Genomic DNA, 14,271 nt, shown 5'->3' on the forward strand with positions numbered 1-14,271 from the left:
GGTGCCCGTAATCCCAGCTACTTGGAAGGCTGAGGGATGAGAATCTCTTGAACCCAGGAGGCAGAGGTTGCAGTGATCTGAGATCGCAACACTGCACTCCAGCCTGGGTGACAGAGTGAGACTGTCTCAAAAAAAAAAAAAAAAAAAAAAAGGAACAGAAATATTCACGGTTACAAATTTACCCTGCAAGAAGAGGAACTGATGTTTTCATGAATCCATGCAACTCACCAATTATTTACCACATTTTATTGTGGAAATGTGTTCATTTTCTACAGTCAAAATGGAAGATCTTTCCTTATTCTCCTTTAGCATTCTAAAAGCTAAGCCTTGGAAGTCTGTTTGAAAATACCTAGCCATAAAAACCACACCTGAGAAAATTCCCTAATTCACTCTGAAAAAAAAGGTAAATGAGAATTTTTAACAAAGGAATATGTGATTCGATTTTTTTTGAAACCCACCACTTGTATGCCCTTTGTAAGTATTTTTGCACTTTTCAATCTCTAATAATAAAAATGAATTTACAGTTAAAAAACTGAAGTCCATATAAGTGAACTAATCTTTTCAAGGTGACAAACCCAGGGAGTGGCAGTGCTGATTAGAAAACAGATGATGTGTCTAATTCATGTGTCAAGTCAGGCCATCCAATCACTTTAGAGGTTATCCCACCCCATCCTGCTCCCTTAATACTCCATGACCACCCTCTCAGGATATTATGCACTATGCCCCAGTGAGTGCCCTAAGTGCATTTTACTTTGCAAGTTCTTGCACCATCTCTCTGGGGTGAGGTTTTCTTTTTTTCCTTTACTTTTTGGACACTATTTTTTTTTCTACATATATTAGAGAATTCAGGGAACAGAAATTATCTGTTTTTCCCTCAATATTAGCATATAATTGGCGGATCAGCAGTGTCTCCAAAAAATGAAAGCTGAGTTGAGTGAAGACAATCTTAACATCTCGAGGGGTTAGCTTTTCAAAGGAAGAGTACACCAGGAATTTATCTCAGCCCCTGGGCATCCACCTGCTCCCTTGAGAAGCTCACACTTCATACCTCAGGTTATCCTATGAGAAAAAATGACCCAAGAACTAATATTCATTAGACACTCTAGCAGACATAACCATGGCTGATATCTTGATTTAAAACTCGTGGCTCAGATTGTGGAACTGACTGCCGGGAAGCCTGAGTCCCACCACAGCCTCTTCTCGCCTGTTCCAACCAGCCTTTCCCCTCTTTCGGGATGTCGGACCCTGCACTCTTACCATTTCTAGGCTTCCGGGGGGGTCCTGGCGTCTTAGCAGTGAATCTCCAAATACCTGCAGGTCACAGGGCCACAGAAGCTGGGCCTCTAGGAGCAGAGGACACAGAGCAATGAGGACGAGACTTGGAGCTCTGGGTGCAGCGAGAGACAAAGGCCCCCGCCACTTCCGGAAGCCGCCCTTTCCGCTCCAGCTACGTGTCTGATTGGACGGTTTCTAGCCCCGTGTCCCTGATTGGATGACGATTAGGACCCGTCCCTTCAGGCCCTGATTGACAGAAGACGTCATTAGATGCTGGGCTGAATGAAGAAAGAGTGACGGCCTAGGTTGCAGCCTTTTCAGACAGGGCTTCCTCCCTGAACTGAGCCAGGCCCACCCCAGAGGTATTTGCCTTTAATCTTGTGTATAAGGTTATATAAATTTATAAATAATATGCTATATGTCCATTCACAAATGAAAATAAGATATGAAGAAAATAGATTGGAGGCAAACTTATTTTGCTATTTAACCTTGACCCTAATGGTCAGGCTGTTATCTGATTTCTTCTGTGGTGTGGGTGACTGTATGAGCATAAGCACCAATCACATGCATACATGTCTACCTGTATTTCTGCATTAATCAACATGATCTTACCAGACATCCGACTTTAAATCAGGGGAAAAAAAATCAATACCTTTAGGGTGCCCACTGTTAGAAGGTAACTAGTAATCAACATGTCATTAAATCCTGGCATCCTGTCTGCACTGGGTGCGTGTATTAGTTAGCTATTGCAGCATAACAAACTATCCGAAACTGATTAGCTCATTATTGAAATGATCAGCCATTTAGGCTGGGCTCAGTGGGGCCATTCTTCTGGTCTCAGCTGACCTCCTCCAGACATATGTCATCAGCTGCTTGTTGACTAAGTAGCCGTGCTTCTGGGGGTGAGCTTCTGCTTCTGGGCCTGTCAACAGGGACACCTTGCTTTTTCTCATGATATCTTATCCTTCATCTGGCTAACAGAGGCTTTTTCCATGGAGATGGCAGAATTCTGAAATAAAAACAGAAGCATTCAATACCATTTGAGCTCAAGCCCCAGACTAGCACACTGTCATGTTCATAGGTTTCTGCTGTCCTAAGAAAATCAGATCAGCCAGATCTATGGCTTGAAAAACAGATTCTGTATCTCAATAGGAACAGCTGTAAAAGCACCTGGCAATGGATATAGGAGGAATGAAAAATTGCTACAGTTTTTGCAATCAGAATCAGTCTGCCTTTTTTGCATATGTGGTTGATAGAAGTCTTCCACATTGGCCGGGCATGGTGGTTCACACCTGTAATCCTAGCACTTTGGGAGGCCGAGGCAGGCGGATCGCTGAGGTCAGGAGTCTGAGACTAGCCTGGCCAACATGGCAAAACCCTTCTCTACTAAAAATACAAAAAAAAAAAAAAAAAAAAAAAAAAAAAAATTAGCTGGGAATGGTGGCAGGTGCCTGTAATCCCAGCTACTCGGGAGCCTGAGACAGGAGAATGGCTTGAACCTGGGAGGCAGAGGTTGCAGTGAGCAGAGATCACGCCACTGCACTCCAGCCTGGGGGACAAGAGCAAAACTCCATATCAAAAAAAAAAAAAAAAAGAAAGAAAGAAAATGTCTTCCACATCACATCAAGAAACTTGTTCAAGGACCCACAGCTACTAAATAGCTGGGCTGAGACTCGGGATCAACTCTGTCTGACTCCAAAGCCCATGCACTTCTAGAGATCAAGCTATAATACTAAAGTAGCTGCCAGAGGCCCTTGAAATCCTGGAGAGTGACACTTCTAAAATAGAAGCCAGATTCCTATTTAGATTTTTTGCCCATACAGTATGTTTATTATAGGAAAGAATCCGCTCAAGAAATTGCAGAAGCACACAGTGGCTCACACCTGTAATCCTAGCACTTTGGGAGACTGAGACGGGAGAATCACTTGAGCCCAGAAGTTCAAGTGCAGCCTGGGCAATATAGTAAAATGCTGTCTTCATAAAAAATTAACCAGGCTTATGTCATGGTAGTCCCAGCTAATTGGGTGGCTGAGGCAGAAAGATTGCTCAAGCCTGGAAAGTTAGGGCTGCAGTGAGCCATAATTGGTTACATCACTACTCTCCAGCCAGGGTCATAGGGTGAGACACTGTCAAAAAAAAAAAAATTAAAAAAAATTAAAGAAGCATTTTGAAAGGACATAGAATAATTTGGGAAAATAGCTGAGGAATGAGTTTAGAAAATCAAAGTGCAACAACACGTTATTATTTTTCATCATAGAAAAAATTTGAAAACTTTTCAAAGGAAAAAACTTTATAGAAATTAAATTTAGCAGTTTAATTGAGCAAAGAGTGATTTGCACATCAGGTAGACTGTGGATCCAGGGTACGCTCAGAGAGACTCCAGCAAAGCCACATGGTGGTAAAAGATTTGTAGACAGAAAATGCAAAGTGATATAGAGAAAATGAAAGTTATGTACAGAAACAGCTCTATTGATTACAGCTTGAGATTTGTCTTATTAAAATATGTTTTGAATAGTTGATGTCCTTTTATTGGCCAAAATACAGCAGTTGGTACAAGAATGGATTAGTCTATTTACATATCCAATTAGGTGTCAGTTTACTATGTAAAAAAAAAAAAAAAAAAAAGAGGGGGCCAGGAGTGGTGTCTCACACCTGTAATCCCAGCACCTTGGGAGGCCAATCTCACGAGGTCAGGAGATTGAGACCATCCTGGCTAACACAGTGAAAGTCCGTCCCTACTAAAAATACAAAAAATTAGCCAGGCGTGGTGGCAGGCACCTGTAGTCCCAGCTACTCAGGAGGCTGAGGCAGGAGAATGGCATGAACCTGGGAGGTAGAGCTTGCAGTAAGCGGAGATCCTGCCACTGCCCTCCAGCCCAGGTAATAGAGCAAGACTCCATCTCAAAGAAAAAAAATTAAAAGAAAAGAAACTGTTGGCCGAAATCCAAAATTAAACATAAAAGGAGGCAGCTTTAGGGTATAATTAATTTAACAATTTCTCTCTTTTGCTCGTCTTCTAAATTTTGAGATATAGACCAAAAGTTTAGACAGTAAAATAATTCTGTTACTATCAAAAATATACTAATTTAGTCTCAAATCCCACTGTGAAATAGCAGAACTGTGAGTTTTATAAAATGGAAACAAGAACTTAAGGTTATTATTTTTTTATTTTTTATTTTTTTTTGAGGCGGAGTCTCGCTCTGTCGCCCAGACTGGAGTGCAGTGGCCAGATCTCAGCTCACTGCAAGCTCCGCCTCCCGGGTTTACGCCATTCTCCTGCCTCAGCCTCCCGAGTAGCTGGGACTACAGGCACCCGCCACCTCGCCTGGCTAGTTTTTGTATTTTTAGTAGAGACGGGGTTTCACCATGTTAGCCAGGATGGTCTCGATCTCCTGACCTCGTGATCCACCCGTCTTGGCCTCCCAAAGTGCTGGGATTACAGGCTTGAGCCACCGCGCCCGGCCAAGGTTATTATTTTTTATTATTTATTTTTTAAAGGGTTAGAGTACAGGGGACCTCCTTGTGTTGAAATCTGTTTACAGAAGGAAACCAAAACCTGGCCTGTTTTAGGATCTGCATATTTGCTTAAATTTTCAGTTTGATTATATCACATTTAGCATGAGTGACTCATTTTAGTTTGATCTGTTTGGGTCTAGTGAACAAACTCAGTCCACAATGATGGCCTCCAATAATTATGTTGAAGAAATTCTTTTAGTAAGTTTTCACATAGCTCAGAGTGTGACCAAACTTCAGGGCCTCTGTGCCACTCTCAGTTTCCATTATTTTGGATTTTTATCTTTATAACTTTATTCATAGGTTATGGAGTCTTCATAGTCACATATGTCTTTGAGTTTCTGTCACTCCAGTTAGAGGGAGACCATTTGACATTCTACAGATGACTTCATGCAAACATTTGTAACTTTTGAGAGAATACAGTGCAGCAGAGAGACTACTATTTTGACTATCAGGAGGATAATACCAAGAGTTCGAAGCATGCTTTTTAGCCTTGAACAAATAACTAAAGTTAAATAGATAATTGTTAGATAAATGGTCTACTTGTTACTAGTTGAGGGTGTCCAGATTCTTAGCATCTTGAACAAATAATTGGACAAAATGCACAAACAAAGCAAGGAAAGAATAAAGCAACAAAAGCAGAAATTTATTGAAAATGAAGGTACACTGGGTCCGTTCCAAGATGGCCGAATCGGAAGAGCTCCGGTCTGCAGCTCCCAGTGTGATTAACACAGAAGACGGGTGACTTCTGCATTGCCAACTGAGGTACCTGGTTCATCTCATTGAGACTGGTTGGACAGTGGGTGCAGCCCATGGAGGGCAAGCCAAAGCAGGGCAGGGCATCACCTTACCCAGGAAGCACAAAGGGTCTGGGGATTTCCCTTTCCTACCCAAGGGAAGGTGTGACAGACTGTACCGGGAAAATCGGGACATTGCCACCTAAATACTCCACTTTTCCAATGATCTTAGCAAATGGCACACCAGGAGATTATATCCCATGCCTGGTTAAGCAGGTCCCATGCCCACAGAGCCTTGCTCACTGCTAGTGCAGCAGTCCGAGATCCAACTGCTAGAAGGCAGCCTGGCTGGGGGAGGGGCGTCTGCCATTGCTGAAGCTTGAGTAGGTAAACAAAGTGACTGGGAAGCTCGAACTGGGTGAGCCCACAGCAGTTCAATAAGGCTGTCCTGCCTCTGTAGACCCCAGTTCTGGGGGCAGGGCATGCCTGAACAAAAGGCAGCAGAAACTTCTGCAGACTTAAACATCCCTGTATGACAGCTCTGAAGAGACCAGTGGTTCTCCCTGCATGGTGTTTGAGCTCTGAGAATGGACAGACTGCCTCCTCAAGTGGGTCCCTGACCCCCATGTAGCCTAACTGGGAGACATCTCCCAGTAGGGGCCGACTGACACCTCATACAGCCGGGTGTCCCTCTGAGATGAAGCTTCCAGAAGAAGGACCAGGCATCAATATTTGCAGTTCTGAAATAGTTGCTGCTCTGCAGCCTCTGCTAGTGATACCCAGGCAAACAGGACCTGGAGTGGACCTCCAGCAAACTCCAACAGACCTGCAGCTGAGGGACCTGACTGTTAGAAGGAAAACTAACAGACAGAAAGGAATAGCATCAATATCAACACAAAGGACACCCACACCAAAACCCCATCTGTAAGTCACCATCATCAAAGACCAAAGGTAGATAAAACCCCAAAGATGGGGAGAAACCAGAGCAGAAAAGCTAAAATCTCTAAAAACCAGAGGGCCTCTTCTCCAGAGAATTGCAGCTCCTCACCAGCAATAAAACAAAGCTGGATGGAGAATGACTTTGACGAGTGGGCAGAAGTAGAAGGTTGGTAATAACAAACTTCTCCAAGGTAAAGGAAGATGTTCGAACCCATCACAAGGAAGCTAAAAACTTTGAAAAAAGATTACACAAATGGCTAACGAGAATAAACAGTGTAGAAAATACCTTAAATGACCTGAGGGAGCTGAAAACCATGGCACGAGAACTACGTGACACATGCACAAGTTTCAGTAGCCTATTCGATCAAGTGGAAGAAAGGGTATCAGTGACTGAAGAACAAGTTAATGAAATGAAGCAAGAAGAGAAGTTTAGAGGAAAAAGAGTAAAAAGAAATAAACAAAGCCTCCAAGAAATACTGGACTATGTGAAAAGACCAAACCTACGTTTGATTGGTGTACCTGAAAGTGATGGGGAGAATGGAACCAAGCTGGAAAACTCTCTTCAGGATATTATCCAGGATAACTTCCCCAACCTAGCAAGGCAGGCCAACTTTCAAATTCAGGAAATACAGAGAACACCACAAAGATACTCCTCAAGAAGACCAACCCAAGACACATAATTGTCAGATTCACCAAGGTTGAAATGAAGGAAAAAATGTTAAGGGCAGCCAGAGAGAAAGGTCGGGTTACCCACAAAGGGAAGCCCATCAGACTAACAGCGGATCTCTCAGCAGAAACTCTACAAGCCAGAAGAGAGTGGGGGCCAATATTCAACATTCTTAAAGAAAAGAATTTTCAAACCAGAATATCATATCCAGCCAAACTAAGCTTCATAAGCGAAGGAGAAATAAAATCCTTTACAGACAAGCAAATGCTGAGAGATTTTGTCACCACCAGGCCTGCCTTACAAGAGCTCCTGAAAGAAGAACTAAACATGGAAAGGAACAACCAGTACCAGCCACTGCAAAAACATGCCAAATTTTAAAGACCATCGATGCTACAAAGAAACTGCATCAATAAATGGGCAAAATAACCAGCTAACATCATAATGACAGGATCAAATTCACACATAACAATATTAACCTTAAATGTAAATGGGCTAAATGCCCCAATTAAAAGACACAGACTGGCAAATTGTTTAAAGAGACAAGACCCATCAGTGTGCTGTATTTAGGAGACCCATCTCACGTGCAGAGACACACATAGGCTCAAAATAAAGGGATGGAGGAAGATCAACCAAGCAAATGTAAAGGAAAAAAAAAAAAAAAAAGCAGGGGATGCAATTTTAGTCTCTGATAAAACAGACTTTAAACCAACAAAGATCAAAAGAGACAAAGCAGGCCATTACATATAAAGGCATCAATTCAACAGGAAGAGCTAACTCTCCTAAATATACATGCACCCAACAAAGGAGCACCCAGATTCATAAAGCAAGTCCTTAGAGACCTACAAAGAGACTTAGACTCCCACACAATAATATTGGGAGACTTTAACACCCCACTGTCAATATTAGACAGATCAATGAGACAGAAGATTAACAAGGATACCCAGGACTTGAACTCAGCTCTGCACCAAGCAGACCTAACAGACATCTACAGAACTCTCCACCCCAAATCAACAGAATATACATTCTTCTCAGCACCACATCTCACTTATTCTAAAATTGACCACATAGTTGGAAGTAAAGCACTCCTCAGCAAATGTAGAAGAACAGAAATCACAACAAACTGCCTCTCAGACTACAGTGCAATGATATTAGAACTCAGGACTAAGAAACTCACTCAAAAACACACAACTACAAGGAAACTGAACAACTTGCTCCTGAATGACTACTAGGTAAATAACAGAATGAAGGCAGAAATAAAGATGTTCTTTGAAACCAATGAGAACAAAGACACACGTACTGGAATCTCTGGGACACATTTAAAGCAGTGTGTAGAGGGAAATTTATAGCACTAAGTGCCCATAAAAGAAAGCAGGGAAGATCTGAAAATCAACACCCTAATATCACAATGAAAAGAACTAGAGAAGTAAGAGCAAACAAATTCAAAAGCTAGCAGAAGGCAAGAAATAACTAAGATCAGAGCAGAACTGAAGGAGATAGAGACACAAAAAACCCTTCAAAAAATCAATGAATCCAGGAGCTGGTTTTTGGAAAAGATCAACAAAATTGATAGACTGCTAGCAAGAGTAATAAAGAAGAAAAGAGAGAAGAATCAAATAGATGCAATAAAAAATGATAAAGGGGATATCACCACGGATCCCACAGAAATAGAAACTACCATCAGAGAATACTATAAACACCTCTACACAAGTAAACTAGAAAATCTAGAAGAAATGGATACATTCTTGGACACATACGCCCTCCCAAGACTAAACCAGGAAGAAGTTGAATCGCTGGATAGACCAATAACAGGCTCTGAAATTGAGGCAATAATTAATAGGCTACCAACCAAAAAAAAAAATCCAGTACCAGATGGATTCACAATCGAATTCTACTAGAGTTACAAAGAGGGACTGGTACCATTCCTTCTGAAACTATTCCAATCAATAGAAAAGGAAGAAATCCTCCCTAACTCATTTTATGAGGCCAGCATCATCCTGATACCAAAGCCTGGCAGAGACATAACAACAACAACAACAACAACAACAAAGAACTTTAGAACAATATCCCTGATGAACATCAATGCAAAAATCCTCAATGAAATGCTGGCAAACCGAATCCAGCAGCACATCAAAAGTTTATCCACCAAGATCAAGTTGGCTTCACCCCTGGGAGGCAAGGCTGGTTCAACATATGCAAACCAATAAACATAATCCATCACAAAACAGAACCAACGACAAAAACCACATGATTATCTCAATAGATGCAGAAAAGGCCTTCGACAAAATTCAACAGCACTTCATGCTAAAAACTCTCAAAAACTAGGTATTGATGGAACGTGTTTCAAAATAATAAGAGCTATTTATGACAAACCCACAGCCAATATCATACTGAATGGGCAAAAACTGGAAGCATTCCCTTTGAAAACTGGCACAAGACAGAGATGCCCTCTCTCACCACTCCTATTCAACATAGTGTTGGCCAGGGCAATCAGAAAAAAGAAAGAAATAAAGGGTATTCAATTAGGAAAAGAGGAAGTCAAATTGTCCCTGTTTGCAGATGACATGATTGTATATTTAGAAAACTCCATTGTCTCAGCCCAAAATCTCCTTAAGCTGATAAGCAACTTCAGTAAAGTCTCAGGATACAAAATCAATGTGCAAAAATCACAAGCATTGTTATACACCAATAATAAACAAACAGAGAGTCAAATCATGAGTGAACTTCCATTCACAATGGCTACAAAAAGAATAAAATACCTAAGAATCCAACTTATAAGGGATGTGAAGGACCTCTTCAAGGAGAACTACAAACCACTATTCAATGAAATAGAAGAGGACACAAATGAATGGAAGAATCAATATCTTGAAAATGGCCATACTGCCCAAGGTAATTTATAGATTCAATGCCATCCCCATCAAGCTACCAATGACTTTCTTCACAGAATTGGAAAAACTACTTTAAAGTTCCCATGGAACCAAAAAGGAGCCCACATTGCCAAGACAATACTAAGCCAAAAGAACAAAGCCGAAGGCATCACACTACCTGACTTCAAACTATACTGCAAGGCTACAGTAACCAAAACAGCATGATACTGGTACCAAAACAGAGATATAGACCAATAGAACAGAACAGAGGCCTCAGAAATAACACCACACATCTACAACCATCTGATCTGTGACAAACCTGATAAAAGCAAGACACGGGGAAAGTATTCCCTATTTTAAAAATGGTGCTGGAAAAACTGGCTAGCCATATGTAGAAAGCTGAAACTGGATCCCTTCCTTACACCTTATACAAAAATTAATTCAAGATGGATGGAAGACTTAAATGTTAGACCTAAAACTATGAAAACCTTAGAAGTAAACCTAGGCAATACCATTCAGGACATAGGCATGGGCGAGGACTTCATGACTAAAACACCAGAAGCAATGGCAACAAAATCCAAAATAGACAAATGGGTTCTAATTAAACTAAAGAGCTTCTGCACAGCAAAAGAAGCTACTGTCAGAGTGAACGGGCAACCTACAGAATGGGAGAAAATTTTTGCAATCTACCCATCTGACAAAGGGTTAATATCTAGAATCTACAAAGAACTTGAACAAATTTACAAGAAAAAAACAAACAACCCCAACAAAAAGTGGGCAAAGGATATGAACAGACACTTCTCAAAAGAAGACATTTATGCAGCCAACAGACACATGAAAAAATGCTCATCAGCACTGGTCATCAGAGAAATGCAAATCAAAACCACAATGAGATGCCATCTCATACCAGTTAGAATGGCGATCATTAAAAAGTCAGGAAACAACAGATGCTGGAGAGGATGTGGAGAAATAGGATCGCTTTTACACTGTTGGTGGGACTGTTAATTAGTTCAACTATTGTGGAAGATAGTGTGGTGATTCCTCAGTGATCTAGAACTAGATCTAGAACTTTAGCCAGCAATCCCATTACCGGGTATATACCCAAAGGATTATAAATTATGCTAGTCTAAAGACATGCACATGTATGTTTATTGCAGCACTATTCGCAATAGCAAAGACTTGGAACCAACCCAAATGTCCATCAATGATAGACTGGATTAAGAAAATGTGGCACATATACACCATGGAATACTATGCAGCCATAAAAAAGGATGAGTTTATGTCCTTTGCAGGGACATGGATGAAGCTGGAAACCATAATTCTCAGCAAACTATCACAAGGACAGAAAACCAAACACTTCATGTTCTCACTCATAGGTGGGAATTGAACAATGAGAACACTTGGACACAGGGTGAGGAACATCATACACTGGGGCCTGTTGTGGGGTGGGGGGTTGGGGGAGGGATAGCATTAGGAGAAATACATAGTGTAAATGATGAGTTGATGGGTTCAGGAAACCAACATGGCACATGTATACCTATGTAGCAAACCTGCACATTGTTCACATGTACCCTCAAACTTAAAGTATAATAATAATAATAATAATAATAATAATAATAATAATAATATAAAGAAAGCAAACAGGAGAGTAACATCACCTGACTCCTGGGTTAGGAATATGTCACAATTTTTCCAGAGCAGGGACCAGGCAAGAGAGTGATATCACCTAATTGCCTGACCAGTGTTCTTTTACAATTCTCTCCTGAAAGCAAGGCACAGACAGCAAAGTAACATCCCTTGGGTACCAGGCCTAGCTATATGTCATAACTCTCTCTGCAGGCAAGGCCTGCGTACAAAACACACACCACATGGTTGCTGAACTCAGAAATATGTCCCAGTCTTCTGTGTGGGCATGGTGCACATGGAAGATGAGAGTCACACCTCCAAAGTAATGGATGCAGAGATATGTCACAAGGGCTCCTCTGGGCAGGGCTTTTCACCCATTTGGTGTGACACAGCAACATAGGAGATTGAGACCAGCCTGGCCAACGTGGTGAAACCCCGTCTCCACTAACAAATACAAAAATTAGCCTAGCGTGGTGGTGCACACTTGTAATCCCAGCTACTTGGGAGGCTGAGGCAGGATAATCGATTGAACCTGGGAGGCAGAGATTGCAGTGAGCTGAGATTATGCCACTGCACTGGGTGACCAGAGCAAAACTCGGTCTCGAAAAAAAACAAAAAGAAAAACAACAATAAAAAACAGGAGAGTGGTATCACCTAGATGCTAGGTGCAATGATATGTCACAATCCCCCTTTTTTCAGGGTTCAGGTAAAAAAGGAGAGTCACATCATATAGGTGAGTTTTAAAAAAATACCGTAATTTCCCTATTAGCAGGGCCCATGCAGGAGAGTCACATTACCTAGGTGCTGGATGAGCCAAATTTTAATACACACAATGTATACAGGGTCCAAGTAGTAAAGGAGAGTCACATCACCTTGATGCTAGGTCAAAAGATATGGCACAATATCCCCTAAAAAAAGGGGGCTCATGCAGCAGAGTCACATCACCTGAGAGGGCTCCAGAGATATGTCAAAATGCCCTATGTGGGCACGGCTCATGAAGAAGAGAAGAGTCACATAACCTAGGAACTGGCCGGGCGCGGTGGCTCAAGCCTGTAATCCCAGCACTTTGGGAGGCCGAGACGGGCGGATCACAAGGTCAGGAGATCGAGACCATCCTGGCTAACATGGTGAAACCCCGTCTCTACTAAAAAATACAAAAAACTAGCTGGGCGAGGTGGCGGGCGCCTGTAGTCCCAACTACTCGGGAGGCTGAGGCAGGAGAATGGCGTGAACCCGGGAGGCGGAGCTTGCAGTGAGCTGAGATCCGGCCACTGCACTCCAGCCTGGGCGACAGCGAGACTCCGTCTCAAGAAATAAAAAATAAAAAATAAAAATAAAAATAAACATAACCTAGGAACTGGGCCTGGTTATATGTCACAATCAAGTCTCATTATGTAGGTGCTGAGACAAGTTATATGTCACAATCCCCACGGTGGACAGCTCTCAGAGACGAAAGGAGAGTCATATCATCTAGTTTATGGTCCCAGGGAGCTGCCATAATGTCCCCTGTGGCCAGGGACCAGGCAGAAAAATTACATCACCTGTGTACTGGGCCTAGGGATTAGCCACTGTCCCTTCTGTGGTCAGGGCCCAGGCAGGAGAGAAGAGTAACATCACCGAGATGCTTGGCACAGATATGTTACAATGTCTCCTAGAGAAAAACTCATGGAAAAGTGGGGAGTAACATCAAATAGACAATAGGTTCAGAAATATGGCAAAATGCTCCCTATAGACAGTGTAGGTGAGATATTCACATCATCTGGGTGTTAGACCCAGCAATATGTTACAATATCCCATGTGGGCAGGGCACAGAAAAGAGAAACACATTACCTGGGTGTGGGGACCAGTGATATGTCACAATGCCCTCTCTGGCAGCACCAAGGCAAGAGCATAGGGTCACATCATCTACATGCTGGGTCCAACGATGTGTCACAATCCCATCTGTGTGCTGGGCCCAGGCAGGAGAGTCAAATCACTCAGGTTCTGAGCAGAGGCATGTATCACAATCACACTTCCAGAAAGTCCCAAGGATGAGAAGAACAATTTCTCACATGTCCCCATTCTAGGTATGAAAGTCAACATCATGCCAGATGCGGTGACTTAGATCTGTAATCCCAGCACTTTGGGAGGCCGAGGCGAGCCGATCACCTGAGGTCAGGAGTTTGAGACCAGCCTGGCCAACATGACGAAATCTGGTCTCTACTAAAAATACAAAAATTAGGTGCAGTGGCAGGTGCCTGTAGTCCCAGCTGCTTAGGAGGCTGAGGCAGGAGAATCACTTGAACCTGGGAAGCAGAGGTTGTAGTGAGCTGAGATCGTGCCACTACAGGGTGACAGAGCCTGTCTCTATCTAAAGAAAAAAAGTCAACACCATTAGAATGTTGGGTCTAACTACACAAGTCATAATCTCAATGTGGATAGATCCGTGCATGAGAACCTCAATGTCTCCTGCAGACTGTGTCGCCTCAGTAAAATCATAGTCTCACAGGTGTACTGAATCTTGATCTGAGAGTCACCAACCCACTCATGGGCCAGATCCACATATGAGAGTCAATTTTGCAACTTTCCACTGCCTCTAGGTAAAGAAGTAAGTTGTGTTTATGTAAAAGGATGAAAGTATTTACTGTTGGCATGGTTGTGCATATGAGTG

At 42.3% G+C, this 14,271-nt stretch overlaps 1 protein-coding gene across 1 annotated transcript in view; it reads left to right on the forward strand.

The window, feature by feature from the left end:
* Nucleotides 1-5,443: 5,443 nt before the first annotated feature.
* The window catches only part of LOC104669314 (zinc finger protein 100-like), a 55,929-nt gene continuing 47,101 nt past the window's right edge, over nucleotides 5,444-14,271 (forward strand). The window contains 1 exon segment of the mRNA XM_030942328.1: nucleotides 5,444-5,449. Coding sequence (XP_030798188.1) covers nucleotides 5,444-5,449 — 6 coding nt within the window.

The sequence above is a fragment of the Rhinopithecus roxellana genome, chromosome 12 (genome assembly GCF_007565055.1).
Source record: "Rhinopithecus roxellana isolate Shanxi Qingling chromosome 12, ASM756505v1, whole genome shotgun sequence".
Lineage (NCBI taxonomy): Eukaryota > Metazoa > Chordata > Mammalia > Primates > Cercopithecidae > Rhinopithecus > Rhinopithecus roxellana.